Source organism: Micropterus salmoides, unplaced genomic scaffold (assembly GCF_014851395.1).
Source record: "Micropterus salmoides isolate LMB-PRFRI ecotype aquatic unplaced genomic scaffold, ASM1485139v1 Ms_hic_scaffold_6, whole genome shotgun sequence".
In the NCBI taxonomy this organism is placed as follows: Eukaryota; Metazoa; Chordata; class Actinopteri; order Centrarchiformes; family Centrarchidae; genus Micropterus; species Micropterus salmoides.
This window is the reverse complement of record NW_024044348.1, coordinates 19,100,841-19,128,395: the sequence shown is the minus strand read 5'-3', so window position 1 is coordinate 19,128,395 and position 27,555 is coordinate 19,100,841. Positions and strand designations below refer to the sequence as shown.

The window sequence follows — 27,555 nt, the reverse complement described above, 5'->3', positions numbered from 1 at the left end:
GCAGCTCTGCTTCAAAAGCGGATTTTTTTCACTTTTGCGTGTACACGCGCGCGCGCGCTCTCATTCTCCCTCTCTCCAAGACACACACACACACACACGCACACACTTACTCACTCCTTTCTCTTTTCAAAATCCCCTTGTGAAGTAGATTGACAGACTAGAATGAAAATGAGGCGGACGCTCGGTCACGACTTCAGTGCGTACGCGTCCTTTTGAGCAGACCTCTAAACTTGGATCATATCACCATGGGAGCTATTTGGGCTGCAAGGGACTTTTGTTTGTTTTTGCTCTTGTTAAATAGTCGCCAAAGCGCAGCGCGTCCAGAGATTCGAGGTGGGACTGTAGTGAGAGTATGTGTGCATGTGTGTGTTGGTGTTTTCCAGTCGAGGAGAGTGCTAGCCTACTTTACGCACGCTTTCAGGAGTGCGCTCTTGTTGTTTCCCCAGCGGTGACTTTTACGTTGTCTTTTAGTTTCTAAATGTTTATCTGATATAAAAATCACCGTTGTTGAGGGGGATTTGTGTGCTCCCTGTACACACAAGCTTGTACAACACGTTTTGTTTTGTATGTAACTAACGTAGTTTTCATTGGATTTTTCAAATTGCCTGCTGCCGGCTACTATGATTATGAGGGGAGTTTATGTTTTAGTGTTTACAGTCAATTAAAGCTGAATTTTCTTGCTCATCTCCTTTAGTATATTCTCACAAAACATGGCAGTGCATATATGGTAAATGTGTGGTATGTATGGTAAATATATGGTATTTGAATGTGTTTTTGGTAATCATAAGACGCATATGGATTTCAGCAGATCCATGTGCAGACGGGAGCGATGGCTGTCACATTGATGCTATTTGTCAGACTACCCAAGGCTCATATAAGTGCACCTGTAAAGCAGGCTTTAAAGGAGATGGGAAACACTGCGAAGGTAATGTGTCTCCTTTTTGTTGCGTTATTTTATGCACAATAATATCTGTTTACTGTCAAAGTTGAATCACTTAATTTGGATGTTTAGGCATATATTTTAATGCAGGGTTGCATTTGGACAGATTATATAGGCTATCTCCTATACTAACTACATGTTTTTAATTTACATATCATAACATTATTTTATCCATTGTGCCATAACATTTGAATTCCTATAGAGCATACAATTTGTGATATCTGTACTAATTAATTAATTAATTAATTAATTATATTAATTCTTGCAGTCAAGTTGTTGTTCTTACTGTTAAAGAAAACAAAGTTTCGCATACTTTTGACTAAGGGAAGATTCATTTATGTGGTGTTTACTTCTCAGACATTGATGAATGCGACTTGGAGTACAACGGTGGCTGTGTACATGAGTGCAACAATATACCAGGCAATTATCGCTGCACTTGTTATGACGGATTCAATTTGGCACATGACGGACATAACTGTCTAGGTAAGATCAACTTTACACCACGAAGTAAATAACCTTTTGTGATAGATGGAGAGCCTGAATCCTCAGCTCTGATGGTGAAGAGTTCATGTTTGTGTGGGCTGTACCTGAAGTTTCTCACACTCACTCAGACTTCTTTTCTTAAGCCCTCTTTTGGTAAACTTTTAAAACTGTAGCCTAATACAAATCATTTTGGTTTTGTTAATGCTGGGATTTCAAATATTTATAAATGTTTATGTCCGGAATTTGATACAGCTTTATTTACACCTGCAATGATTGCACAAAACAGCCTTATTTGATTTATACAAGTTAAAAGCTAATTTGTGAATACTTGAGTTCTGTAAACACTGTTTAATAACCAATGCAATCAATCCGCTGTCCTGTAGATGTGGATGAATGCAAGTTCAACAATGGTGGGTGCCAGCACACTTGTGTCAACACTATGGGCAGCTATGAGTGCCGCTGCAAAGAGGGCTTCTTCCTCAGCAACAACCAGCACACATGCATCCACCGCTCTGTGGGTGAGTGTTCAACATGCACACTTCTATTAGCTTGAAATCAAAGATGTACTGCACAAGGAGTACAAATCAGAATTATTGAAGATATTCTGTCGCTCTCCCACAAATTTAAATGCTGTTTAAAATGTCAGATTTTTATTGTTTGCATTATTTGTGTGTGTGTTTGTGCATGCTTGTATCTCCTAATTGTATCAAGCCATGAAAAAAAAGACAGAATCGCATTGCAAATTCTCCAATATTCACATACAAATCTAAGATTTATTGCACAATGAGGGGTGACAGGTTCAAGCTGGCTCCCGTCACTGAGCTTTTATCTGCAGCAGCAACATGCTGTGGGAAAAGGATCTCTGTGTCCCAGAGAACAAAATAAGTTAATAACTGCAACACTCGGGTCTATGTGGTCTATGTCACAGATTAGTCTGATGTGCCTTTGTTTTGTCTTCTTGACTGAAGTCAACCTAAATGCAAGGACTTTCCACTCCATCGGGTCTTGACAACCCTTTTAAATCCTGTGGACCTATCCACTCAGCTGTGACCCATGTATGTAAATGATGCCTCAACTCTTCTCATTTTACAGCTCGAAGCATTTTTGAGTATGTTGTAGATAAAGTAGAGTTTGCAGAGCTTTGTTTTCAGGGAATTAACTTTTGAGCAACTTTTGCTCTGCTTACAGATTCTTCTTTTTCTCTCTCAAAGTGCTAAAAATAACGAAGTGGTTGATGTTTTTGGATTGTGTAAGGCGTGAGAACAATCAGTGTCTTTGAGGATGCCAGACTAATCTCTCAATATGTGTGCCTTTGTGTGCAGCCGGTCAGTCACTGTAGGAGAGTTTCATTGTGTACCTCTCTTGCTCTTTCTATCCCAGAGGGCCTCAACTGTATGAATAAGGAGCACGGTTGCGCCCACATCTGCAAAGAGACACCCAAAGGAGGTGTGGCCTGTGAGTGTCGTCCAGGGTTCGAGCTGGCCAGGAACCAGAGAGGCTGCATCTGTACGTGCTCAACAGCATGAACCTAACTTCACACTACACACCTACCAAATGTGTCACGCACACACAGTTGGCTTCAAATGTTGCACTGATTTAATTTCTTACGGTTACATGTCATTGACCCCTGCAGTAACTTGTAACCATGGCAACGGAGGCTGCCAGCACACCTGCGAGGACACAGAGAGCGGCCCCATATGCAGGTGTCACGTCAGGTACACCTTGCAACCTGACAAGAGGTCGTGTATAGGTAAGCACAAGTTTTTAGACTCAGTTCGTGCTTAACACAAGGAATGCAAAAACGTGTAAGACCCAATGCAGAAGTCAAACTTCTGTGTGTATTAATACACAGTCATTTCAAACTCATGCTGTGCAGCAAAACGTTGTTTAAACTCACACAACATTATTGCAAATTCTAAAGATATCCAAAAGTCTCCAAAGATGCAAATATGTCAAACTGAGTTTTGGGGAAATGTATATAAAATGATGCACAATACATATAGAACATTTCAGTTAAATGTAATGGTGCAGCCATAAAATGCACACACTCTTGGATGAGCGTGAAACTTCGTTCTCGCCCTTGTTTTTTTAACTCATGGTCCACTTCAGCGCCTTTTCCTCATCTCACGGTCTTCTTCAGTGGATGGAGTTCTTAGCATGACTGTGAAGTATTGAAAGCTCGGGAGAATGTTGGTAAGTGGACCTTGAGAAGCCAGATGATGTTTACAGGAACAGCTTCAATGAAGAGCTGAAACAAGCTGATAATGTACATTATGCTATCTGTAAGTGTGGAATTAGATGGTTTTAGCAACCTTAAAGCTACTAAAGGGAAAGCAAAAGGGGAAAACCAGTTGTAGTAAAGTAGTTTTTTTGCGTGGTTTTCATTTTTCTTGGCACTTGAACCATAACCGTCCAGCAGTGTATGCTGGTTGTTTTTACATATATTCAAACTGAATTGGGATGACAAAGGTATAGTTCATGTTTTGTGTTTTTGTTAGTGATAGCTAAATTTTCCTAATTGTAATATATGTTCAGATTATAACTAATCTAGACCTCAGCTCAAACAGTGCACATTTCAGGAGCAGCTTAAAGTATGTTGGACTTTGTTTCTTCAGTAATGCAGAGGCTATCTTGATGAATGAATGAAAACACAGTAACTGGAAACATCTCTCTCTGTCAGTTCTCCTTGTTAGGCAGTGTGCATTTTTGCAAACAATGGTTATGGAGGATAAGGATCCGGCGTCAGATATTGGGTAATATCTCTCCCTCCAGCAGCAGTGCGTGTGAGGTCCAGGCGTATCACTGCGATGTTGTCTTTCCAGATTCACTTTAGTGATCTGATGTGTTATTTGACGCACACCAAGCCACTACAAGCGGAATATCTCAAGTTTAAACATGCATCTGGTTACAGAAAGGTGACCAAGACAAACACCCGTAGCTGAAGTCAAATAGAAAAGACACGGTGCTCGTGTTATTTAGTAAATGTAGTGATTTCTTACTCTATTAATGGTTGGTTTTGTGTGTCACAGAACGAGACGAAGCCACCACCGAGTCCTCCGACCACAACGCCACATCCGTTACTGAGGTGGACAAACGGGTCAAACGAAGACTGTTAATGGGTAATAACTACACTCCTACATTCAGAGGCTGTGTTTTATGTGATGCCGTGTTGAGCTGCCAGGAACCACTCAGGGGAGAGAGCTAATGTCTAGTAAACCGGTGCATTCCTCAGTCTTTTGAGCAAACTGTGAAATGACTACGCACTCGCTTTCTCGCCCCCAGTTTCCTCCCTAAAAATATTTCACATTTTCCTCCCAGTTGGGAAGAGCAGAGTGTGAATCTTTTCTTGTAAAGTTAGTATTTATCAGTTGTGTGATTCTGGGTCGCTCGATACATGTAAAACATTAGATATCCTTGGCACTTTACTAAGTACATGGCTAGTGCGTGTGCTCTGGGAGTCTTGTCCGTTATTGTAAGTACTACATGTTGTTAGGGTAACCCTAGATGTCAACATGTACTTAACCTGTGTATGTGTGTACTATACATCCAAACACAACTGTGGACCATTTAAACCATGCACTCATGCAATAAACATATCTGTTCCCATCAACGTTTATAAATGTTTAAAACAGAATTAAACACTTTTCCATGGTCTTGTTCAAAGCTGTTTAATCAATAAGAAACAGTATTACTAATATTAAAATCGGCTCTGTAGTCCAGGTGTTTTGAGAGCACAGTGTTGAGATAAGCATATTTCTGTTTTACTAAGGATCTAGTATCTGACACTTTCATTTTTCACATACATTCACGTTGTGTGTTGCAATTTCAGAAACCTGTGCGGTGAACAATGGGGGTTGTGACTGCACCTGTAAAGACACATCCACAGGCGTGCGCTGCAGCTGCCCCATCGGCTTCACACTACAGCCAGATGGAAAAACATGCAAAGGTCAGACCGCCAGTCCACAAGGAAACCTCCGCAGAGAGGAGCAAGCTATTGAAACACTCATTTAGCTTATAGGAAGTCTTGCTAAAGTGTTGTCAAGTGTTGATATGACCTGTATCCCACAGATATCGATGAGTGTGAGCTTCACAACGGCGGTTGCGATCACTTCTGCAGGAACACCATCGGCAGCTTCGAGTGCAACTGCAGAAAAGGCTTCAAGCTGCTGACAGATGAGCGTTCTTGTCAAGGTAGAAATGGCTCCTGAATTGTTTTTTTCAAACTCTTGACAGTCAGCAAAGCAAAATTTGACTTGCATAGAGATAAGAGGGAGTGGGATGTCACAACACTAGCAGACATTTGTGATGTCCATAGTTTCTGTGTACATCCTTTCCAATGATTTTTTCAAGTGTAAAAAGGCTTAGCCTGTAATTTAGTGATCACGTTAAAGAATAGTCACGTACATAATTGAAAAATTTAAGTTGTAGATAAAAAAAACAGTTTTTTAACTGATCAGAGAACATTAATAGCTTTTTTTAGTGTTATATTAGTGTAACAAAAAACCAGCGTGTCAGTATAAGAGTAAAGGCAGCTTCCTTTCTTGTGTTCAGAGTTTTGGTAACGCTTCTGTTAACCTTTGGATCAGAGTCTATGCCTTTACCAATGCTGACCTGGTGTAACTACAATTAAATTCAAGGTGTTTCAATGAAACACTGTCTTCTTTTCACTTGTAATTACTATCAAAAGCCAATGCTATTTTTACCGATGTTGCACAAGTGTACACGTCACATTTCACAGAGTGGGAAAATTCAGGATCAAATGCAAAACGCGTGTCTGTGGGTGGGAAATCCCTCCCGATGAAGATTGCAACTGACTGCCCTGCTATTATGTCATATGTCTGATTTTGATTACAGATATAGATGAGTGTTTTTTTGAGCGGACATGTGATCACACATGTGTGAACTCCCCCGGTGGTTTTCAGTGTCTGTGCAACAAAGGCTACACCATGTATGGACTGGCCCACTGCGGAGGTGAGTCTACACTCGGTGGAGGGAGCTACGCATAACAACTTGAGCGAAACACACACGTGCTCAATTTAGAAAGGTGTTAGGCCAAAAAAGCATTAAAAAAGTGAGTACTCGCTCATTGATGTGTTGGAAAAATGGACCCTGTAATTATAATAATGATTTTCCCTTTTCCTTTCAGATATAAATGAATGCAGTGTGAACAATGGCGGGTGTGAGCAGGGCTGTGAGAACACCATGGGTGGATATGAATGCTTTTGCCATCCTGGCTATAAGTTACACTGGAACAAAAAGGACTGCATTGGTAAGCCAGCGCCTCTTCCTACATGAGAGGCACATCTGTTGAGTGCTGTTGTCAAGTCTCTTTGGAAGGTGTGGGACATCCCACATTTTGGACTAAAACCTGGGGGACAAAAACAGGAGATACTTTGAATTCTGTTCTCTTTTTTCTCTTTAATTTTCTGCCACTTGGTTTTCTTTTGCTTGAGTAAAACATCCCAAATGATGAAAAGCTCATCACTTTTTTTGTGCTTCATCTTCATGTGCCTCTTCCCCTTGTCACAATCAAATGTGTTCTTTTTTACCTTGGAGTTTTGTTGTGTTTTCTATCTAGAGGCTGAGGGTTTACCACCTGCGAAACCCCCCTCTAAACCCACCTTGAACTGCAGCAAACAGGAAGGAGGGGACCGCTGCTTCCTGACATGCCAGTCCCAAGTTCATATCAGCAGCGGTGAGTTGGTTGAACTAGATCTCCATATAGCATGATTTACCTGCCATAATGACCTGGTGTGATTAGGAGCGCAGCTCTACCTGTATTTCCATGGGACTGCACAGGAAATGGTTTAGCTTACCATAATCCCATGTTGAGGGTTCAAGGTTTGCACAAACTGCAGTAAACACCTGTGCCTCATTGTCAAATCACTTCACCCTGCTTCTTTTTGAGCGTTTTCTTTTCTTAAACTTAAGCTGACCTGCAAATTCAGTAGCTTTTGCATAACATAGATGTCACTGTCAGTTCTGTTACGCTCCTGCATCTTTTCCAGCTGTTATTATTCATCAAACAGATAAAAGCACCACTGTGTTCTCACTAATCTGCTCCAACTTGCTGCACTTTGTCAAATGAATGAAGTCTGTTTCACTCTTGTAATTTCTTAAAACAGAAACACAGGGATTCTGCAAATGAATGTTGATGAATGTTTTTGACCAAACGTTGATTGAGCAACAATAGAGCCTTTGGTGACTAACCTTTTGGGCCTGATCAACACTTCATAAAGTAATTTTAGATTGAGAGCCTTCCAGTGGTACAACAGTCTTAATCCATCCTCCACAAAATGTCTTTTTAAATTGCTGCTGGGCTGTAGCTACCTAGTGATGACAGATGACATTGAGTCCATAATAGTGGTTTACTTTATCTCCGTTACTCTCCAAAATGGAATTAGACCAAAGCATTTAACACAAAGTAAAAGCAGGCATGAAATGAGGAGGTGGTGGCTGGAAGGCTGTCACTATGAAGCAGCTGCAGAAAGAGTTGACTAATTTGGTTGAAACATTGCAAGGGGTGAATGAACTTCAATCTGAAAAAGCATAGCAAACAATGAGCCTTTATATGTACAGTGAATAATACAAACCGTGTCTTATCCAATCAGTTGACATGACATGACACATCCTGACGTGTTTGCCAATATGTTTTTGGCATGATAAGACCCGAACGCCATGGTACAGTACAGGTCATGTATCACCTGAGCAGCACGACTAAAGAATGCTAATGGAAACGCAATTAGTCAGTAAGTCATGCCGTTTTACATCTAGTTGTGTGAACAGCCATCAACTCTTCATGTTCCTACATGCTGCCTGTTTGCTCTCTCTGTCTTGGCTTTTGTGGCCTTAACTTGTGCCCGTGTTGGTCTGTGTGTCACGGCCTCTTGTGTGTTTTCAGGGATGGAGGATTCCTACACGGTGACCTGTGGAATGCCTCTGCCCTGCATGGTTGACGCACAAAAGAACAACAGTGGCTCGAATTGCTTAGGCAAGTACAAAACATCTGCTTTGCCACACAAAACAGTAACTCAGGAACAACTCAGGCTTTCATTGTTTTCAGTTGATACATAAGTAATGGTTTTCTGTTCCGTCTGTCCTGCAGTTCCAGAAATGACCAATGTTCCACGCATTAAGACCACTGCCACTTTTCGGTCTGGCACTGCAAAATGCAACTTGAAACGAAGTCAGGAGAAACTCAAGGAGAGCTTAAACTCAGCTCACTCAGGTACAGAAGTTGCCACACAAAACGTGATGCCTCCAAACACAAGACTTAGATTACAGATAGACAAGGATTAAATTTACAGCTCCTTCGTGTTACTGGTTAAAAAACATTTTGGGCTTATAAAGAAGTGCCAGCATCTAAAGCCACAATCTTTAGAAGATAAAGCAGACCTGAAAGCTGCTTCAAAGTAAGCCAAAAACCAAAGGCAAATGTGAAAGACATTTGTGGGGAAATTGATGTGGTTTTGAGTGTCTTGAATGTCTCAGCAAAGCACTTTGTCTGGCACTGACAGGGGAGGATGTAATTAGCCATAGCATGCCTTTCAGTTGGGTCTGACCTAGCCATCAATCACGTGGGTTTCCGATTGTAGGATTATTTTGCTTCTCCAAAGGGTTTCGGCGTGGTCTTTTACATCCCGTCGTCACTGAAAGGCCACATAATTGATTCAAATAAATGAAATTGTCACTTTGACATAACATCCGTTTTGTCAGCTTTCGAGTCTACATAACAAAAAATTATCTAATTAACTACAGACAAGGGCTGTAAACTTTCTTTGTATAGAGTGGCGTTTGCTACCAAAATTAAATTCCTTAAGTTTCTTTTCTGTCATACTGTCTGTGATTTTCTTTAACAATTGTGCGATTGTGTGGGTTTTGTGTGTGTGTGTCTGTGTGTGTCTGCTGTGGTGTGGTGGTGGTGGGGGGTGGGGGGTTGTCTGCCATGTCCACAGATAGCAGGTTCCTCTTCACTGAAAACGTCCAGTTCAGCTATGTGAGCCTGCGCTGCACCTCGTCCGGACAGCGAATGCGCAGCCGCCATGGCAGGAAAGCCGGCGAGGAGGACGGCTCCTCCATAACAGCTGAGTTTGAGCTGGATGTGAACCTAGAGGAGGTAACAGGTTGGTCTCTCTGCGCTTCCTCTCTCTCTGCTTGCGACCTTTTACTTCTTGTTCTCCATCTTTCTTTCGCTTCTATCCGGTTGTCACTAAACAAACCGAACTGTTAAAGTATCTCCTGTTTTGACTTGGCTATGGTGGTGGGCTTTAGGTTGGGGCTTTGAATTGAGGTGTTTTTGTTTAATTTCCTTGAATTCTTTTATACATGTTGGCCTAGATTGCTTTTCCCGTTGACTTGATGGTGCATTTGTGTGAATGTCTAGGTAAGCATGTGAGCATCCAGGCATGAATGTGTGAATTTTACGATAGGTGTGAGTGATGACAATATGGTGTGGAAACAGTTGTGGTATCATGTGCATCTCTCAGCAGAGAGCTGTGACCTGAACTGCGTGCGCCGACGCTCAGAGAAGAGGCTCAGGAAGACCATCAGGACCCTGAGGAAGTCCATCAACCGGGAACAGTTCCATCTCCACTTTGCGGGGTCTGACTACGAGCTCGGCAAGAGTCCAGGCCAGCCGGCTGAACTGCCAGGACACTGTGTGGCGGGACAGGTGCTGGTGGCCAGGAAATGTGGTGAGTTAGTTTTTTTGTATTTACTTGCTGTTCAAAGCAGAAACCATGTTTAAGGTAAAGATAAGCACCATTCAGCCAGGCATCACTTCTACTGGAAATATTGATGCTTTTCATCTCTAAAGAGCGCAGATCCCCCCATTTTTGTCACACCTAGCACAAGGCAACAATGACTCTGACTAGGCCCTACACACACTGTGGACTCTTAGTCATGTTTTCTAGCAACTGAAATGGTCCATGCTCGTGAGATATATTTGGACAAGCTTCTTTAATGATGGGATTTTGGGCAGGTGTTGGCCAGATGAGTGCCATATTTGGTTTGTGGACATGCTGTAATGAGCTAGTTGGAGGGAGAGAGCCAGCTTGCATTGGAAGAACAGAGAGACTGTTGTTGGCCCTCCAAGTTGTGAGATCTTCCAGCATCTCCCTGGGATAAGAGTGTAACATGAGGGCTGATGGCAGGTCTCCTGGTAGCTGTTGCCTCTCAGTTGGGTTTTATGTACAACCTGTGATGGAGAAAGTGTTCATTAAAAAAGACCGCACACTGTCGGTGTTAGAGAGCTGAAGGCCTGCATGTGTTTTCTCTGGCTGTTGGGACCGTGCTCCCCTAATTTCGGGCCTCACAGTAAGTTCCCTGCCTGCTGCATGCTGTCTTAATATCAGTGAGAGGAAAGTGGTGCCTTTCTTCTGTTGAGATGTCTAAATATTTATTCAAATGGTGTGCATTTTGTTAGATATATGCACGTCCACCACCAGTGTTGAAGATGTTGGAATCTGATGTAGACCCAGATCTTTCATAAAGCTCACACAACTCTTCAAGTGTGTTTAGGGGTTTTGTTTTGCTGAAGAATAGGGTCTCTGCGCTTTGGCTATAACTATCCTGTACTTTCTAGAGATAACAAAAACCGTCAGCTAAATGTTGATTATATCTCCCTCTAACTCCATATGTTTTTGGCCTCTACATTAACATCAGAGTTATTTCTGCTGTTGAGCTGTGCTCACAGGATTTAAACCTAAACTTCCCTGTTCATGATTTCTATCTTGCAGTAACAGAAGTCTTAAGTGTGTTGATTCCTTAACTCCCCCGCTATACTTTCAGGTCAACATTAAGCAGTCTATTGGCCATGGCAGGGGTGTAGACATGTAATTTGGGAGTAGAGTAGGGGGGTGGCTGAAAGGCATTCTTCTTAACTTCCAGCTCTTTTAAAGGAGCTATATTTTCCCCCTCCTCCCCCACCGCCTGCTCTGGCTTAGCTTGGAGTGCAGTTTAGTCCTTTTCAGTTTGCCCACTCCATTGAAAACCCCATTTGGGGCTTGTTCTCAATGCCTCAGTGGGATGACAACACAGCCTCCTATGCAACTGGAGAAAATATGCTTTCACCTCTGCATCCCTCCTCTGATTCTGTGATTCCTTTGGTTACTGGTTGCATCTGTTCATATTCCAGGACAGTGTTTCTGTTTAAGTAAATAGTATGGATGATTTAGTATTAATTATGTAAATATTTTGTTGTTCAGATGTTCATTTGTATTGTTTGTCATTTTTTTCACTTAACATTGTCAACATGTGACTGCATCAGAACACATATTTATTAAAAAAGTAAATGTAAAAGTACAACAATTACAGTGATCCAGAGATGTTGTAAATAGTGCGTGTCCACGTCTATTTGACTGTTAGTAGTCAACGTGTTTGCATGTTTGTTTTAACATTGAAGATGTTTAGGAAGTGCTGTTGATTCAAGCTGGCAGTTTGAGTGCTGTGCCACCCCTGCCCCCCAGCTGGGGCCACTTTGCATGACCCCCAGCCACTAAACTGCTAAAGAGCATTGACTTCAGCCACACCATGGGAATCAATTAGCATCAGTTGTTTGGACCTCTGCTTGATGGGCGCGAGCAGCGATTGGGCCAAGCAGAATGGGGGGATTCAGAAACCTGACCCCTTTTATTGGGTTCAGCTCCTTACCACTGTGATACCGTAGTGTTTTCCTATGTCATCAAGTAGCCAAAGACTGGGGACTTGAATAGAGGTGAAAGGTCTTTTAAACCTCTTTGGGGCCATCAATTCGAGGACTCTATAGAAGCGTTCTTTGCATTTGAAAGGCTTCAAGGTTTTTTCTCTCTTTCACTCTCAATCTCTCTTCTCTCACTGTTTCCCTCTGTCAAATAAAAGCTGTTAGAGGACAATGCAATGATGGCTGCTCATGGTCTTTCAGAATAAACAATAGGTTTCAAAAAATAAACTGCTCTTGAGAAAATTACATTTTCTTCCTTGAGAGAAAAAGTCGAACAATTTCCTGAGCTACGTATAATGGATCTACGTTAAAGCTTTTGTGTGTCGAGCTGTTAGAGATAGTGGTTTCTCTGCTTACACCCAGCTTAAAGGCTACAATTGAGGCACATTCTGTGCTAAAGGCAAAGGATTTAATTGATTTATTCTTGTGTGAGATCAGCTTCAGTTTTCAAGTTCTAAAGACCATCAGACAGACGTAGTAATTCACAAATTAATTACAGGCATCACTCTGAATGGGAGGAACCAAAGCAAAATAGCACTTTGGTCCCTTTTAATCAAGCCTTGGCACTTTTGTGAGATAAGAGGGAAATATTCTCTTTGATTTGCATCTGTGTTTGCTTTTAAAATAGGTGAAGGCGCTTTTGGTGGTATTAAAAGTTCCTCCCTGGTGTACAGCCTTGCTGTATCGAGTATTTGGGCGTATATCAGATGTAGGGCACAAAGTCAGCTGTGGAGAGGGTTTGTATTCCTTTGTCTCACAGATTTGGTATGGTTACATTTGGTAGGTTTGTGGAGGCATTTGAATGGCTTAATGGTGTGATTCTGTACAAATGTGGGTGTTTCTATGCATGTGTTTACAGTGTGTGTGAGTGTCTTGAATTCCATTTAAACTAATGTTATAGACAAAATGCAGACCTTTATCACGCTGTGTGTGTGTGTGTGTGTGTGTGTGTGAAGGACCATGCAGCCTTTTGGCGATCCAGATACATTTTTATTCACACACATGGCACTTTTTAATAGTGTTAGTAACAATTTGTAGAAAATACTATTATATTTTTAGTAATAACATTGCTATTACCAAGTAAAAGCTACATGTGTTACTTTTTTGTTATGAAATCTTGAATTGAAATTGACCAAAAACTATTTTTTGTCTTTGTTTTCCATAGTTCTTAATCCATACCATACTTTTTTTTAACACTGTGCTAGCTTAGAGAAAAAGTTACTTTCTCTCCTCTAGATTCCATCTGTCAATGTATGACAACTTGGAAATAATGGGCAAAACCTTTAGGATCAAGCCTTACACAGTTAAGTGACAAGAATCGGAGTATACACCAATGAACTTACAAACAAACTGACGGATGTAACGAATAAACATACTCATAAGCGCTATGTCTTTGAGGACCCTATAAAGTTAGTTTTACTAGTCCTAAACTTTCAAAGGACTTTGAGGAGTGTAAAAGTTTATGGGTGCTTAATAATGCATCAGTAAGCATGATGTGTTATCTATAGCAGAGGTGATCATACTGATATGTAAAGGTTGTCTGACAGAAGACACTTTAACTTGTCATGAATATTCAGAAGATGTATCTGCAAAAAGCAACTTTGATAAATCACAAAACAAAAGGGATTTTGTAGGAGGAACTTTTAACCATTTCAAGCTTTAAAAGCTCCACTAAACTGCGCTGTTACAATCTCAAGCATCATGCACAGCCTGCTGCAGCGCACGCTCTGCTAAACTGCATCAAGGTCAATGATACTGGTGTTGTTCATTACCATGCCAGTAAAACGCCCAAATCTGTCAACAGATTGATAAATTGAAATGGCTCAGCCAGTGCCTTTGATGTGTTAAGGATGCTCTTCACTGTGTTTATCCATTTCAAGTATTTACATAGTCCTGTTTGATTACACTTGAGAGGCAGCTGATGAAGTCTGGGTTATTTTACTTTAATGGTTGTTTACTTGTTGCGCAATTGAACCGCTGTATTTACAGTGTAAATCTACAGTGTGGTTAGGTCTGTTTGTGTGTAGTCACAGGGAATCCTGCTATAGGCCTATTTGTTGATTCATGTCTGCATTTTACATTGTCTATTTCCTCTTTCCCAGTTTTTGTAGACGAGTGCTACCTGACACTGATCTGTCAGCAAAATTGATGTAAATTACAGACACGTCCGTCTATTTTGGGTGTCTAAACTGTTTGTTTCCAGCTTGTGAGGAAAATGTTTGATTTCAGCGGCATGCATAATTACATTTGTTCCAACTTGATTCCACATCACAGTATTGTTTTTGAGAGAATGAAACTATGAGCTCCTAGAGATGTGACAAACAACCACAAGCTTGGCAGTTTGTGAGTGTCTTGCCACAAGTAAATGATTGTATTACTAACCGTTAATCTATCTTGATGTCATTCCCCACCTGTCTGTTAGTGAGCTGCAGTGTTGGGACTTACTACAACGGGGATCAGGGAAGGTGTGTGTTGTGTCCAGCTGGAACGTATCAGGATGAGGAGGGACAGATGTCTTGCGAGGTCTGCCCTAGACCTGAAGGAAGAGAAGTCTCTAAGGTGGTTGGAGCTCGAAACATGTCAGAGTGTGGAGGTAAGATAGTCAGGTCAAGTCACTTTTATTTATGTAGCCCAAAATGTGCCTCAAAGGGAAAGGAAAAACTTTGTGATGTAAGGACATTGATGATGACATGATGGCTCTTTTGTAAGGGTCTTTCACTACCTGACTGTGATATCTTCCATAATCATATTAGGAGCTCTACAAATATGAACCCATTAAAGGAATAGTTTGACATTTTGGGAAACGTGTTAACTGACAGTGGCCTCGATCTTCTGTTCTAACTCGTATTTCCCATGATGTCCAACATTCTTTTTTTTTTTTTTATCTTTAAATTTGGCTTTAGAATTTCATCTAGCTGGTAATGGCAAATCTGAAAATGCATAAGCCAAATGGAAATATAATGTAAAATTTGGAACAAATGAACAAAAGCAGGAAAAGCTATAAAGGCTCAGAAGGACACAGAGTGTAGGTAACTGTTTTCTGAATATGAGCCAGACAGGAAGCGATTTTGCCTTTGATAAAGATCTCTCCCCGGCAGATGTTCTGCTTTTTGTAAAGCCAAAGAAGCTGGAGCTTAGATGTTGAAGATGTATTTGAATTCAAAAGGTGAACTCAGCTTCTTTCAGCCCCGAATAAAAGCTGAAGGAGCCACCATGTTTTGGTCTCCACCCACGCTGTTATCGGAGTCACTTTGTGGCTGAATCCCAGATCCCGTCTCCTCTGTCAGACTAAACATCAGGAGCAATCAGCAAAGTCCCACTGGCACCACAGTTTGTATTAGTCACACAGGAGTTACACTATATGAGAAGTGGTGCACTTGGAGATAAAACATGGCATCATTCCCATAACATTTGCATACGCTTTGCAATAGGCCCTTATCTTAATAGAAGGAGTATTTTCTCTTATATTTCACATGAAACCTATACATTAAATTAATCCTGGGTATGTGGCTCTAAAGGTTTTTTAACAGAGGTCACATTCGCCAATATGTTGCTGTGTCTAACAATTGACTGACTTGACCAAGTGCTGTTGTGTGTTCAGGTCAGTGTTCCCCCGGTCAGTACTCTCATGACGGCTTCATCCCCTGCCTGCCCTGTCCACTGGGAATGTACCAGCCAGAAGTGGGACGCACCTCCTGCTTCCCTTGTGGAGGGAACCTGGTCACCAAGCGCAGCGCTGCTGTTACTTTTCAGGAGTGCGAGACCAAAGGTGTGAAACTCATCTGTGTTTTTGTTATTGCAGGGTAAAAACCTAATAACTCCAGTTTAGTTTAGTTTAGTTTCTCATGTTATGACATAAATGGAGGGATTAGGTGGTTGTTTTTCAGATGAGAAAGTTTATAAAACCTGTCAGACGTATTAGATAAAGTGAAACATCTGTGGTTGTTTGGAGTTTTTTGACTCTTTTTTTTCACTTGACATCACAACCATCTATGGAGCTCTTTTGGGCGTTGACAGGATCTTTGCCACCCTCTGCAGCTGTTGTGTTGTGTGTACATTTAAGTGCTTGAGTCAATTTGAAACTATGCACCTTCAAGATCAATCTCTCAGGAACAACAAGGGGAAAGTATTGGTTTTACCCTGATGACAGTGTGTTTTTATGTGTAAAATAATTGGTTTTGACCGGAGTTCAGTCTAGCAGAAGACTTTCTAAACCCATTGTTTAGCTTGTAATCTAAAAAACACCCATATTAGAGATGCAACTAACAGCCATCACTGTCCTTGGCTCCTGCAGTCCAGTGCTCTCCAGGACATTACTACAACACCAGCACACACCGCTGCATCCGCTGTCCCATGGGAACTTATCAAGGAGAGTTTGGACAGAACTACTGCGTCGCCTGCCCTGGAAACACCACAACCGACTTTGATGGTTCCACTAACATCATGCAATGCAAAAGTATGTATGTCAGTACACAGTAATGCCTCTGAAACATGTACACTAAGAAAATGAAATACAGAAGCACTTTGGGATTCAGCACCAAGAACAAAAAAACTTATTTGACACATCTGTGTCACTTTACAGACCGACAATGTGGAGGACATCTGGGAGATTTTACTGGCTACATTGAGTCCCCCAACTACCCGGGGAACTACCCAGCCAATGTTGAGTGCACCTGGACCATCAATCCACCGCCCAAACGCAGGATCCTTATTGTTGTCCCAGAAATTTTCCTGCCTATTGAGGACGAGTGCGGAGACTACTTAGTAATGAGAAAAAGCTGTAAGTTTAAACTGTGTGTGTTTTTTTGAGTGTATTGATTATCAAAAATATACCACCAAGATGGTAGCCATTATTTTAGGATTAAGACTTGGTTTGGTTATGTTTAGGTTGGGTAAGGGTTTGGGTTAGACATGTAGCAATTGGATTTAGGGTTATGGTAAGCTTTTCTAAGTCAAGATAATGTCCTCAGAAGTGACGAAAAATGGCCAAATTCAACATAAATGTGGCATTATTTTATTTATCATACTGGGATTACAGCAGATTAAAGCATTAAGGTTTTAAGATAATTATAGATGCTTCCCTGTGTGCTCATCTCCTCATTTTACAGCTCTCTCCAACTCTGTGACAACCTACGAGACTTGTCAGACATACGAACGTCCCATCGCTTTTACCTCCCGCTCCAAGAGACTTTGGATACAGTTCAGGTCTAACGAGGGAAACAGTGGGAAAGGCTTCCAGGTCCCATATGTGACATATGATGGTAAGAAAAAATGTGATGTTTTGTGCTGTAACTATGCAGGCTAGGCAAATTTGATTTGATTGGTTACATTAATGAGTTGTTTATGGACTTTATTTGTTTCAGAGGACTACCAAGAATTGATAGAAGATATAGTCAGAGATGGAAGATTATACGCTTCAGAGAATCACCAGGAAATTCTCAAGGTACGTCGTAGTGTAAAACTTTGCCAGACATTTTGTGTATTGCAGTAATGTATTTATGAAATAATGAATAGAAAAATGTTTAATAACTGTATTTACATAGCGCAAATCAATATATATTTTTCACAACTTTTGAGTCATATCACAAATAAAGGAAAACAAAAACGTAACAAAATGCTGCACCATAATATCCATACCGACCATATTTACACCTAAAAAAAAACAAAGATAAGGAGAAAAAAAACAATAAGAAAAAGAAATAAAGAGGAGAAATACTTTCTGAAGCAGATGATTTAGAAGTATTTTTCTGGACATTTAACACCTTTATTAGACAGCATATGGTAGAATGAGTGGCATTACCATTATATGGTTTCCATCAGGGCGCCCCATCATTGATTGTTCAGATCAGTAGTATCCTCCACTTGTTGATTTGTGTTTCTGTGTATTCTGTACTTCCCGTGAGCGTGTAGTGCCCTCTTTAGGAGACTTGCGGAAAAACAAGCTGCTGCTCACATTGGCTTTATCATATGTTTTTGCTTTCCATTAATGCAATACGTTTTCTCATCAGGACAAAAAACTCATGAAGGCGTTGTTCGACGTGCTGGCTCACCCGCAAAACTTCTTCAACTACACAGCACAAGAATCCAGAGAAATGTTCCCCAAATCCTTCATCCGCTTCCTGCGCTCCAAAGTCTTGAGATTCCTTCGCCCTTGAGTCGGCTGTTTTCAGGTACTGGCCACAGTATCTGTTTTATCCGCTTACCCCTTTAAGAATATTCTGTAGTTATCTGTTTTGACACTGAGCAATACTAGAGCGGACTACACACGTGATGAAACCCATCCTGAAGAGAAAGTGGACAAGTAAAGCAAGTAGACTTTAAGAGGGAGAAATGATCGGAGATAAAGTGTTACAGAGTGTAGACCCACATGGGCATCCTCATACAGAGATCTGGACCTCCACTTTGTTTGGAAATATGGAAATACATGTTTTTATAGGCAACAAAATAACTGCAATGACTTTATACCCTCACCATCTCAGGACAAACAAATACTAGTAGCTAAACAGATATATACTGAATGTCAGTGATTTAGAGTGTGCATCTAGATTTAATATAGGCTACGTTCACAGGTAGAGGTTAATTGACAGAAATACTGCTAAATGTCTGAAACAAATATAGCACAAATGTTTTCTTGGGAACATTAGCACTACTAAAGAAGTAGTGGCACCACAAAAGCAATTATTCTGATGAATGTTTTGTATATGATGTAAAAAGTTTTAGGTGAAACGTTAAGGTATTGTAGCAACCACATACATACATTTTGACAGTGGGCTATAGCATTACTGCAATTGCTGGTGGCCCGTATATTTGATGTTTGAAAGTGTCTGCGCTACTGTTCAGAAAAAAGCCTTTTCCCTTTCCAAAAAAATATACAGTGGCTTTTATGCATTCATGAGACACAACAACTTCAGAAAAATGACACCTGTGTACATCAGTACATTTTATTGAACTAGCAACCAAAGACAATTGGGAGTTATGTGATTATAGAGACTGAATGATATGAGGTCAGAGAACACGAAAAGAAATGAAAAGTACTGTAAAATAAAATTGAGCTATTCACCTCTCTTAGATGACACGTGTATGTATATTGTTTATGGTTTTGTACATCTAATATGCTGTAAATAAAGATAGGAAACTTATTTTGTGTTTTTATTCCCTTTGCCCACTTCCTCTTTTTTGTGGCACAAAACTGAACATTTTAACTGTTTAAGCTGCATTTCTTTCACCAGTTAAAGTATATACTCATCAGCGAGATAGTCTTTGGACATAAACTCTCCATTCTTGTATTTAGGGATGAAAGATACAATGACGTGAATTGCTGACTGTTTGCCTGTAGCTAAAGATGTACATATGAGATATTCATTTTAGTACAGGTAAAGTCTTTCTGTACATAATTTCCCTTTTACATGATCCAGAATATTAGGAAACTGCACAATTTGTTTTTACATTTCATTTATGTACACTGGTTTGGGGTAACGAACTGTATCAAGCTTTCAAACTTGATTTCTGTGTTATTTGTTTGTATATGTTTCTGCTTATCTGTACTCTGTTCCTACATATCATACATATATCGGTCCTTGTGCTCATGTGATGCTTAATTTTCTTTACTTTAATAAAGTTTTATTTTATCTTACTCCAGATTTCCAGCAGGCTCATCATTATTAGGATACATAGACTATACATTACAATAAATACCCAAATTTGTATCCATGGTCTCCTGAGCAATTGATATTCATAAAGTAGAATAGAAATAGAACCACATTCATGGCTCAACACAAAAGGGCCAACTCCTCAGGTCAAAGACAAGGGATAAATAAAAATATATATATATATGTTTTGTTATATAACCTATTCTCTACATCTAACGCTATCAGTATATTTAACTGTTATCCTCATCCCATGGTCCTCTTGGTGTCTCCTGCCTCCATTATTTGCTAATCCGACTGTTTGCAACAATGGCAAACCAAAGGGTGGGTTCGTTTTAGGCACTCTCTGTCACCCGCAAGCGGGAGAGTGTAGGGGTGCATAATGGCCTAGACGATTACTTAGAAAGTAGTTCATTTAATTTTTGAGTAATAGATGTTTGCCCTGTCAGATTTAATACGAAACCAAATGATGATATTACAAAAAAAGTCCGTCGGTTACATGTATTTGATATTTCACCACCCGCCGGGATGTCGTTATATTAATAATCGAGCGTTTCCAGTTGTCTTGTATGCGGAAGCCAACCGCCATCTCCGGAAACTACAAGTCAGCTGCTGGGAAGCTGAAGGTGTTTATTCCTGAATTATCTTGATGGCAGACGTCGCCAGTTTTTAGGGTGTTGTTTCTGGAAACAGTAACGGCTGCTACTGGGGAACTGAAAGTCTGTGACAGACTGTGAAGATGAAGTCTGTGGTTCTGCTCGAAGCTTTCTCTTTGGCTTGTTTCGTGCTGTTATGCCAAGTGACGGCGAAGGTATGGCTAATGTTAGCTCGGGGTAGCTAGCGTTAGAGAGAAAATAGTGATAGTAATTTAATAAACTCGTATTTATTAGAATTTTCCCTAAAATGTTAATTAACTCTCGAGTCTTGGCGTTAGAATAGCTGAGCTAACCGATACCCTGCGTTTGGGACTCCAGGTGTTCCTAAGGCTATGGATTGCTGAATCATGAGAAAATACACTCAGTGTCGGTTTATTTGGTAAACCAAGCTACAGTTTGACATAAACTGAAAGTGTGATTTACTGCATTCCTTTTATATAAAAGCCATAGCTAGCTCGGTCCACCTAATGAACTGACAACTGTACATCTGTATTAGGGTAGCATCATCTTTAGCTGCTCCTCAATCACTAGTGTTATGATCAATACTTTTGCATTGTTGTAATGTGACATAACACTAAAAAGGTGTCATGAATTAAACAAACATACAGTATGTAACCTTACTGTGCAATAAAACGTGTAGACAGCAACAACAACAAGACCAACCACAAATACTGTGGTACCATATGGTTGACACATTTAAAAAAAAAAAAAAAGATTATGAGTTGATGTGGTTTATACTACTTCTACTAGTAGAGACTAACCACCATATAGAGCATTTTTCTTGCACAATCATTTAATGAACGAAAACAACCCATAAAACTGAGAATGCTGCTTTGTCCACCTGGAATTAATATTGTAATAGTTGGAAGGTATATTAGCCTATACTATAATCTGAATTTATAATGCAGCATTAGGCAGACTATCCAGTGTAACCTGTAAACATATCAATGTTTTACTAACATTGTACTTATTATTTAATTTTATAATATTTACCAATACACTCATTTACTCCAGGTTGTGGATATATTTTATTTATCAAATAGTCAGAAATAAGGAAATGCATAGATTTCAGTCATAAGGTAACTTTGCCTTTACTGTACTTGTACCGCTCATCCTCACTGTTGTGCGTTGTCATCCCCCAAAGGCCTAAACGTTTAATAAGACAACACGATAACACTAAAACAATAACAAAAGTACAATATACATAACAAGAAGAACATAAAATTAACACAGAAACAAAATATTATTTAAAACAACAAATAAATGGAAGTGAGAAAAATAAAGTAATGAAAATGCATAAAAACCTTACCTTTAAAAGCCAGATTAATAATGTGTTATGTAAGTGTGCTGTGTATGTGTTATCAGTTACATGTGTGAGTATGTGTGAAGAGGGAAATGAAGAAAACCCCCCAAACAAACAAATATGATAAAATACTTGTGATCTATTTCTGACAGAATTCTGAAGACATCCGTTGTAAATGCATCTGCCCACCATACAGAGAATTCAAGGGGCAAATCTACAAGCAAAATGTTTCTCTCAAAGACTGGTATGGGAAGTGCTGTGTCACTACACTTCATTTGAATTATATGAGCTGTCCATTTCCTGCTTACTACTCACCTGTTAATCTTACTTTCTGGTTTTTCAGTAACTGTCTTCATGTAGTTGAACCCATGCCGGTTGACGGAAAAGATGTGGAGGCGTATTGTTTACGCTGCGAGTGTAAATATGAAGAGAGGAGTTCGGGGACGATTAAGGTGAGTTAATGTTGACGTATGTACGTCAAAGAGTTTATTATTGATTCATTTTCATTTGTATTATCACTTCACTATAGGGCCACACCTCTTGATTCTATTCATTAACGATTAATCTGTGCGTTATTTTTTTTATTAATGGTTTGGTCAGTAAAACGCCAGAAATTTGTGACCATCATACTGTGCTTTGCTGTAATTCATCAAATACAAAGATATTCAATTCACAATTATTATAAAATGGAGAAAAGCAACCAAATCTTCACAACCAACACGTATTGATGGTTGATATATGCCTTAAATGATTATTAGGCCATTAAATTTGTTGTTGAATTCAGTGTGTTTTTGGTGTTTGGATTGCAGTAATCATTCTGTGTATTTAGGTTACCATCATAATGTACCTCTCCATTTTGGGTCTGCTGCTGCTCTACATGGTCTACCTGACTCTCCTGGAGCCCATATTGAAGAGGCGTCTGTTTGGACACTCACAGCTCATCCAAAGTGATGATGATGTTGGGGTATGTGTTCCTCTTAATACCACAGCATTGCTACTCACAGTAAGAAAGCACGATAATGTTTTATGTTCTAGATCAGACTTTTGTTCTGTCAATTTATACTTCCTTGTCGATCGTGTCTAACCCTACCCCTACCTCTAACCATTGCACATGCAAAGAACTGCAACGTAGCACATCTCGATAGGTAGCATAAATTGTCAGATCGCTGGCACATACAGGTACTTCTTTATTTTATAGACTTGTCTAATAATTATTTTGCCACTTTACCTGAACCTGAGCGTTCGCACTACCTTAATAAGTTAAGGTTGAAGGGTCAGCCTTCATGCCCCTACAGTCTTCCCCTGTCCAAGTGGATCAATGAATTGCTTATCTGGACATGTGATGGAATCCCCAGGTATCTTAAGGCTAAGTCTTTATAAATAACCAACCTGTTAACTGTTTGAGCAAGGCTAGGCTGAGATTTAGCTGGAGATAGTATGATAGTACTCCAGCAGCCTCCCACTCAAGCTAGCTGGTTGTCACCAGCATTGTTTAGCTATTTACCATACTATATGTGCCTCAAATCAACCTGCGGCCCAACCACTTTGCTGCAATTTACTGATTCTCTCGTTTTGCGAAAGTGGGATTTTTCCCCAAAAGTAGTTACTCTGATTCTTACTTGTCACGAGAATTTCATGTACGTGTGAGTTACCTCCCTTCACACATGGGATTCATCCTTCAAGGCCACTGAAGAGGTGGATTTTGGAAAGCGCTACAAATGCCTCTAATATCCAAATTACATATCAAATACAGCACATTAAGAGTGCTACAGCGCGTCCCATCCAAACAGATTCTGCAAGCAGTACTATGTGAAAAGACCTGTTTCAAACACAGGGAAGGTTTTATAGTCTTTAAAAGTGCTGTCTCATTCTGTATCAGATCCATAACTAACCACAATCACAGGAAACCTTTCAAACACAGACATGATGCAGGCAGCTTTAACTATTTAATGTTCACATCACTTTCTCAACATGGTCTAAGCACTGACCTGTTTCTTAAACAGCATTCAAATGAGGGACCAGGTTTCTTTATAAAAGAAGCCATTTGTCAATATGTCTATATTGTTTTGTTCATAGTGTGTATATTAGTGTTGTCTATTCTGTAGTTTGTGTCTGATTTTATTTTATTATTGTATAAGTAAGCACATCGTGAGCAATGTACAATCCTGAGTCAAATTCCTCGTATGTGTACACATACCTGGCAATAAAACTGATTCTGATTCTGATGTTAATAATGTAGCTAGATTTCTGCTGGTTAAAACCTTGTTAGTTATGTAAACATGGGCAGGACAATGACCAAGGACAGGGAGCATTTGTTCAAGCAGTAAAGACTGCTTACTCTCTGTTCTCCCACTGTAGCAACTGTCTTTGTCACTGGACCATCAGTGCAGTGTCTCACAATGGCAGCTTAACATAACTGAAAAGGTTTCTCAGAAAGCATTAAATATCTAAAATATGCCCTTTCACACTAATGGAAGCAGGTAGAAAAGAAAAATAATTGCTGACCAACTTGAAGTAAACTGAGGTTTTAGAGTAATCTTACAATTGTAATGCATGCAAAAACAGATTCACATTTCCATGCCTTAAATTTCTTACAATAATCTAGTTGCTGACATAGTGTCATTTCCATGCCTAACTAATTCATTTCAGGAAGCCAACCTACCATTAAAATGCTCAAAGTGCATACAAAGAGAAAGTAAATCAATTTGGCCTCCTCCAGTATCACACAAATATTTAGATATTAACGAAGGAAAACGGTTACTCCCTTTGCCTCAGGGGAGAGGGGGAACTGGAGTTGCCTGGCTGAGTGCTTGTGTGTTTTCACTGGCAGAGTCCAGGCAGGAGGAAGCATGAGAGCTTTCCCTTCTGCTTTTAAAAATGTGACTAAGCAGTAGTAAACACACGGTTAATGTGAAACTATTTAACTTTTATCAAATAGGAAAGGGAGCTGTCGATTAAATCTGCAAACAGATTACTGTCAGAAATTAGTTTTAGCTAATGTGCTGTTAAATACGATGTTACTTGTAACTTTATTAAGGTTTTGTTTGGAAATAATGGAAGATATGTAATGAACTGTACTTATGGCACAGCAGTGGAAAAGGAAAAGGACCACTGATAGAGAAAGCTTATCTAATTGACCCAAAGTTGAGACCTTTTGTAGCAGCAGGGACTTGTAAACTATCACTGAGACCAAAACTGAGAGAGAGAGATTTGTAAGCAAAACCAATATTACAGGAAGACCTGCTGCTACATTAATTACAGAGGAAATGGTGGGCTTGTTATGTTTAGTCACTCTTTGATAAAGAGAGGCTGCCCAACTGATAGTCATATTGGTATATTTTCCTCAACACATTGTCACAGATGGTGGCTGTGATCCTCCCAATCTTTTTCTGGCATTTACTTTTATTATGTGTTTCTTTTTTTCTGATGAGAACAATAACGGCTTTATTTTTATAGTACTTTTCAAAAACAAGTTACGAAATACTTCACAAAAAGACGTATAATCAAGAAAATGTTGAGTGTGAGCCCTTACCAAACAAAGCAAAACATAAGCAAATTAAATTAAAAGCATGAGTAAAATTAAAGCTCAGAGAGACAGAAAGTAAAGAACACATAAGAAATGCAAGTCCAATTTGTTTTACATAGGGATTTAGTGAGGTACAAGAACAGAAAAGTAGTCAAGAGCAAATGCATACTTTACAAGTTTTCCTCAGTACTTTGTTAGCCGAGGTAGTAAGACGCCTAAATCCTGTCATGTCTCATATTGTGATCAGTTTTGTTAGTAGATGAAAGCCTAAAGAAATATTGCGGTTTGTTGTTTTTTTTCCTAAATGTTTCTGTTGTATTTCATATTTAGTGGATATGGACTTTGTGTAAGGCTAGGTGCCGCACTTCTGTTAAACACACAGGCAGCCATTGTAGGAATGCTAAAACTGAGTTTTTATCTGTGTTTTCAGGACCAGCAGCCTTTTGCCAATGCACACAATGTTCTGTCCCGTTCACACTCTCGACCCAACATGCTGAACAAAGTGGAGCATGCCCAGCAGCGCTGGAGGAGGCAGGTCCAGGAACAGAGGAAGTCTGTGTTCGACCGCCATGTTGTTCTCAGTTAAACTGCCTTGCGAGAAAGAATTACCGGTGGAGCAAAAAAACAAAACAAAAAAAACACCACTGTGACGGAGCCCTAAATTTATATAGTTCGTTTCTCTCATTTGTCGTTTGTATCTCCTCACGTGAGACACTTCCGAGGTGAACGTGGGTGAAGAAATCTCTATCTGTAGAGCAGAAGCCCCTGGTAGGTGTATAATCAAAGCTGGGAGCTCTTTTTTAGTCTGCAGGCAGCACAAGCGATTACAGTGAATTAATTTTTGCACAATCTTGAATGAACAGTCTTAAATAGTGTTTCCAAAAGCAGAATTTACTCTCTGCCTGCTGTCCAGTTTGCAAAAGTGCCAAGTCACCGGAGAATTTGCAATGAAAAAATTGATGGTAGAGACTAATAACCCTGAGATAAAAAAAACATCTTTCAAGTGATTATTTTATTAACATCCTCTAGGTATTTCTGGCCACAGTGTCAGGTGGCATCACATCAGTCCAAAGCTGACCAGTCTTTCACTTTTACAAGCCAAAGTGGCTTCCAGAGTAAAACTACCACTCATTATGGCTGGACAACTGGGCCAGCCTCCTGGCTGCAGTAATGATCTGTTAACATGTAGCTGGTGAGTATTTTCCACCCAAATCCTAATATAACTTAGAACTACTGTTCTCAGCACAGGAGAAAGGAAATGGTGTAAAAAAATAAATCTTTCAGACTTCTTTGAAAATGCATGTTTTATAATAAAGCTTTTATAAATGTGTTTTCAATCCTCCATTCCTACCATAATGTTTAATGTCTGATAACTGCTGTGGAATCCATCATGTAATGCATAACATTAAATTTGATGTTTGAAAGTAGTGTCATTGAACCTCGTTACTGAAACCGATACAATTTCTTGTTGATGTCATAGTAAATGTAACTGCTGTTGATTCTCATTTGTTGAAGACCCTATTGAAATCAGTGCCCTCTTCAACTGCCTAATCAACTCTTTGTTTTTGGCACTTTTGCATGCTTGGTCTAACATCACTTCCGTTTTTGAAGGTCCTAGTTGCCTAACAGGCAGCGTTAGTATGACGAGTGATATTCTGAGTTAGAAGAAGTTTATTTTGTGTATGTTGGCGCTGTGTACGTGGGTGGAGTGGATGAAGAACCACTGTTGGGAGAACAATGAAAGTGTTTTTTTAACTATATGTTATACCTTTAACTTTGAAATAAATTTATGTCATATTTATGATTCTTGCATTTGTAATGTTTTGACATGTCTTGATGGTTTTCATGAGCTGCAGTTGTATCCAGCAAGTTTGCATTCTTGTTGAAAAAATTTTCACCCGTCTGTACAGCTGTTAACAGATAATACCTAGGGATAGTTTGATGATCTTATGTCAACATGTCACACCACCACTATGAGAACTAATATGCAGATGCTATTTGAAATAAATGTCAAGGCTTGCTCATTGTATATAGGCTTAATTAACCTGGAAAGTTGACCCCCCCCCCCGAAATGAAGGAGCCAACAGGCTAGTCTGAGTTTGATTTTGGGTAAAAGTACCTTAAAATTGAAACACCTGGAAATTGGCCAGTTAATTCTTCATTAAAATGTGTTGAACTGTGGCTGCATTCATTTGTCTATAAACGTTTAATAACTCTTGGTATCTTCCTTTTTTCCCTTCTATTAAGCAAAGTGATTTCCATAAAGCTGCGTCATCATTTCCTGTGCAGTCCACTTTTTCCT

General features: G+C 39.8%; 2 protein-coding genes across 7 annotated transcripts; both read left to right on the top strand.

Moving 5' to 3' along the window:
* The first annotated feature begins 72 nt into the window (after positions 1-72).
* scube2 (signal peptide, CUB domain, EGF-like 2) lies at positions 73-19,755 on the top strand. 6 transcript variants are annotated; one of them, XM_038701652.1, is made up of 23 exons: positions 73-333; positions 806-925; positions 1,298-1,423; positions 1,807-1,941; positions 2,804-2,929; positions 3,057-3,173; positions 4,453-4,542; positions 5,253-5,369; positions 5,492-5,614; positions 6,278-6,394; positions 6,570-6,692; positions 7,002-7,118; positions 8,325-8,414; positions 8,529-8,651; positions 9,379-9,546; positions 9,910-10,116; positions 14,545-14,715; positions 15,724-15,891; positions 16,417-16,578; positions 16,705-16,902; positions 17,231-17,383; positions 17,486-17,565; positions 18,131-19,755. In XM_038701652.1, the coding sequence occupies exons 1-23, from the start codon at positions 246-248 to the stop codon at positions 18,275-18,277; spliced, it is 3,066 nt and encodes a 1,021-aa protein (XP_038557580.1). In that variant the 5' UTR covers positions 73-245; the 3' UTR covers positions 18,278-19,755. The 6 variants fall into 6 exon arrangements, with proteins under 6 accessions (XP_038557580.1, XP_038557581.1, XP_038557582.1 ...); XM_038701653.1 differs by having other exon boundaries at positions 809-925; positions 18,131-18,277; XM_038701654.1 differs by having other exon boundaries at positions 9,913-10,116; positions 18,131-18,277.
* Positions 19,756-20,349: 594 nt separating this feature from the next.
* Positions 20,350-27,308, top strand: tmem9b (TMEM9 domain family, member B). Its single transcript, XM_038701658.1, has 5 exons — positions 20,350-20,579; positions 21,880-21,971; positions 22,071-22,179; positions 22,557-22,691; positions 25,684-27,308. The coding sequence occupies exons 1-5, from the start codon at positions 20,508-20,510 to the stop codon at positions 25,837-25,839; spliced, it is 564 nt and encodes a 187-aa protein (XP_038557586.1). The 5' UTR covers positions 20,350-20,507; the 3' UTR covers positions 25,840-27,308.
* Positions 27,309-27,555: the final 247 nt, after the last annotated feature.

Coding starts and splice junctions, on each gene's coding strand:
- tmem9b (XM_038701658.1), top strand. CDS start 20,508: ATGAAGTCTGTGGTTCTGCTCGAAGCTTTCTCTTTGGCTTGTTTCGTG. Junction 22,180..22,556: donor GGAGTTCGGGGACGATTAAG/GTGAGTTAATGT, acceptor CTGTGTATTTAG/GTTACCATCATAATGTACCT. Junction 22,692..25,683: donor AAAGTGATGATGATGTTGGG/GTATGTGTTCCT, acceptor CTGTGTTTTCAG/GACCAGCAGCCTTTTGCCAA.
- scube2 (XM_038701652.1), top strand. CDS start 246: ATGGGAGCTATTTGGGCTGCAAGGGACTTTTGTTTGTTTTTGCTCTTG. Junction 1,942..2,803: donor ATGCATCCACCGCTCTGTGG/GTGAGTGTTCAA, acceptor TTTCTATCCCAG/AGGGCCTCAACTGTATGAAT. Junction 3,174..4,452: donor TGACAAGAGGTCGTGTATAG/GTAAGCACAAGT, acceptor TGTGTGTCACAG/AACGAGACGAAGCCACCACC.